Source organism: Alligator sinensis, unplaced genomic scaffold, assembly GCF_000455745.1.
Source record: "Alligator sinensis unplaced genomic scaffold, ASM45574v1 scaffold264_1, whole genome shotgun sequence".
In the NCBI taxonomy this organism is placed as follows: domain Eukaryota; kingdom Metazoa; phylum Chordata; order Crocodylia; family Alligatoridae; genus Alligator; species Alligator sinensis.
The window spans coordinates 3602379-3605390 of NW_005841831.1; the positions used below are offsets into that span (position 1 = coordinate 3602379).

A 3012-nucleotide genomic window follows, 5' to 3' on the forward strand; every position below is an offset into this window, starting at 1 on the left:
TGAACCATGAACTCAGAAAGAAACATTACCTGCTTTGATGAGCATTTTGGTAAGGGTGGGAGAGCCCAGGCCTGCAGCCAGATGCAGAGGAGTGTTCCCAGCAAATGTCCGGGCATTGATATCTGCTCCCAGCTGCAGGTAAAACCACAACAGCCATTGAGGAAAGGAAGGAACCAGTACCCCAGGCCCACTGCCCTGACCTCCACCTCCATGCGGGACACAACAGCAGGGACTGTCCCCAGCAACCCATCCCTCCGGGCAGCCAGTACACTCACTCACACATCACTCCAGTGCCCCACTAACCCATGTCAGTGTGTCCAATCTGAGGGCAGGGATTGAGGAAAGGATACCAAAAGGAACCCTGGGCAGCAGCCTGGCTGGAGCCTGTGCTTTCCTACCGTTCTCCTGTGCTTCAAGAGCCCTCCCTGCCTCATGGACAGGTATGGCTGGGTGCCTCGATACCCCCAGGAGGGCTCCTAGCCCCATACCTTCTTCACCAGGTGGGCAGCCATGTTGAGGTTGTCCATCTCCACAGCCAGATGCAGAGGTGACCGCCCACCCTGCCGCTCGGCAGCATTCACGTCAGCTCCTTTCCGGACCAGCAGCTCCAGGCAAGCCAAGCTCTTCACCTGCACAGCCACATGCACAGGGAGCAGCCCTGGAACATCCAAGGGCAGGTGTTGGTGCCAGCCACAGGACAGGAGCAGCTGCCCCTCCCCTCCTTGCCACATCCCACTCAGATGCCACCTCCCCTTGCCTTACCAGAGCCCACCATGGGATGCTAGGCTCCCTGGCCCTGTAAGGCCCTGGTCTCTGTTAGTGTCAACACACTTGCATACAGGTCTCCCCGAGGGCTGCTCCCATGGGCTAAGGGGCTCAGGGACCAGAGCAGACAACTCTGTGAGGTGCGAACAATCAGCAGGGACCTTCCCAAGTCATTCCCATTGTGGCCAGACTGGACCAGATCTGAGCCCATGGCCTACTGGATCCAGTCAAGCTTCAGGACTTCCTTGGAGTCATTCAGTCACATGGGGAGCTCTCTCCTGAGTGTCCCAGTGCCCTTCATTCAGCACATTTGGTCCCCCCAAACGCTCTGACCCTCTCCTCACCTTGGTAATTGGGTGTACTGAGCAAACAGAGGGCAGCAGCACCCAGATGTGCCAGCAGCATCTTAAGCACCTCCTCGTCACCCGCCTGGAGCGCCAGGTGCAGCAGCGAGTTGCCATAGCGATCCAGCAGAGTGGGGTCTGCACGAGCCTGCAGCAGTAACTGCACCACCTGTGGCTGCTTGGTGATCACGGCCAGATGCAGGGGAGTCTGTGGGGAGACAAAAGACAGTTCGGTTCACAAGGGGCAAAGAGCTGCAATCACCTCTCACCCCATCCCCTCCCCTACTGGAAGTTCAACTTCCTACCATCCAGACCTGCATGCCCTGTCCTGGGCTCAGCAGCCTCTCAGCAGGTAGCAAAATACCCCAGGGTCTCTGGTGTTTCAAAGGCCCTGACGCACCAAGCTGTCTCACTTGGATGTGAGCATGTCTGGGTTCAGACACATGCACATCCAGAGAGCAGAGCATGGGCAAGCAGGAGAGAGGAGCCATGCCCAGGAACAGAGAAAGGCTCCAGCAGAGATGGTAAGGCAAGAGCAGGGGGAGTCTGTCATAGGGGCAGCCCAGAGTTTCCGCACCTGCTGCAAGTGGTTGGCCATGTTGATGATCTGTTGGTTGGGGACGCCACTGATGACCTCCACCAGCTGCTTAATCACAGCTGTCTGCTCATGGATAATGGCGAGGTGCAAAGGCCTGTGGGAAGAGAACCTCAGCTCCTGCTCCACAGCACTGCATGCTCCAAGCCTCATCCCAGCTTCATGCTCCTGGCCATCCCCACTCCGACCCAGCCAGCCCAGCATTTCCTAGCTTCTTTCCACTTATCCTAAAAGGTCCAGCCTGTCCCTGCCAGTGTTCAGCTGCAGAGGGCTCCTGTGCCCACCCAGCCCAGCCCTGCCTCTATCCAAGCCTGAAGAAAAACTCCTGGCACACAAGCCTTGACTTCATGGGCCACAGAGGCCTTGGAGCATTGAGAAACATTTGTGGGGGTTGGCCCAAACCCTGCAGGCAGGCACTCACATACTGGCACAAGGAGCTGAGGCTGGACCTGGGAACACCCACTGCTCCCTTAGGAGGAACCTCTGGGGTGCAGAAAAAAGCCCTCTCAGAGGCTAGAAAGGAACATGTACTTAGCACAGCCCAGACCTAGGACCTGAGCCCTCCAGGCCCCACCCCTGCACAGCAGATGCAGTCTCTCTGTTCAACTCACGTGTCTCCATTCTCATCCTGAGAGGCTGCCAGGTGCCTCTGAACAGCCAGCAGCATGCGCGGGTCAGCAGTGACCGAGTAGTCCAGTAGGGCATGGGCATTGCGCTGTGTCAGAGCCAGTATCCGCATGTTACACAGCTGGGCTGAGAAGCAAAGCAGGATGTCAGCACCAGAGACAGCTCAGGCCTCAGGCCCCCAGACTCACCACCAACACACTCTGCTCTCCACCCCACCACAGTGAAGTGGGGAACAGCCATCCGGTCACACCAGAACTGGAGGCAGCGCTTCCTTCTGGGCTCCTAAAACATCACCTCATGTCCTGAGCATGAGGTCAGACTATTCCATCCCCACGCTTTCTGCCTTCTGGGCCTGGGGCAATGCAGGGCTGTTTTCCAGTCCCATGCTCCCTCTCTCCATGAAACCCCATGTGCAGCACTAATCCCTCAGACCCTGGGATCAGCACCTCTCTGGCACCCCTAGGGTCTCCCCAACCCTGCCATACCATGGTACTGCAGGGCTTGGCTGTAACTCTGCTCTGCTGGCAGTTGCCTCTCAGCACCTTCCTCCTCCATCTTGTTGGCTCTGGTCATCTGCACCCCACCCTGGTAGCTGCCCATGGGGTGGGGGCCTGATGAGTAGATGCTGTTGTAAGGCAGTCCGGAGGCATAGGGGTAGCTTAGATTCCCACCTGTAGGCCA

At 57.9% G+C, this 3012-nt stretch overlaps 1 protein-coding gene across 1 annotated transcript in view; it reads right to left on the reverse strand.

The window, feature by feature from the left end:
- The window catches only part of NFKB2 (nuclear factor kappa B subunit 2), an 11491-nt gene that overhangs the window by 3286 nt on the left and 5193 nt on the right, over nt 1–3012 (reverse strand). The window contains exons 11-16 of the mRNA XM_014524241.2: nt 2817–3002; nt 2316–2457; nt 1687–1801; nt 1110–1317; nt 489–658; nt 30–132 (exon numbers count right to left, since the gene is read on the reverse strand). Of these exons, the coding sequence (XP_014379727.1) occupies nt 30–132; nt 489–658; nt 1110–1317; nt 1687–1801; nt 2316–2457; nt 2817–3002 (924 nt within the window). The remainder of the gene's footprint in view (nt 1–29; nt 133–488; nt 659–1109; nt 1318–1686; nt 1802–2315; nt 2458–2816; nt 3003–3012) is intronic.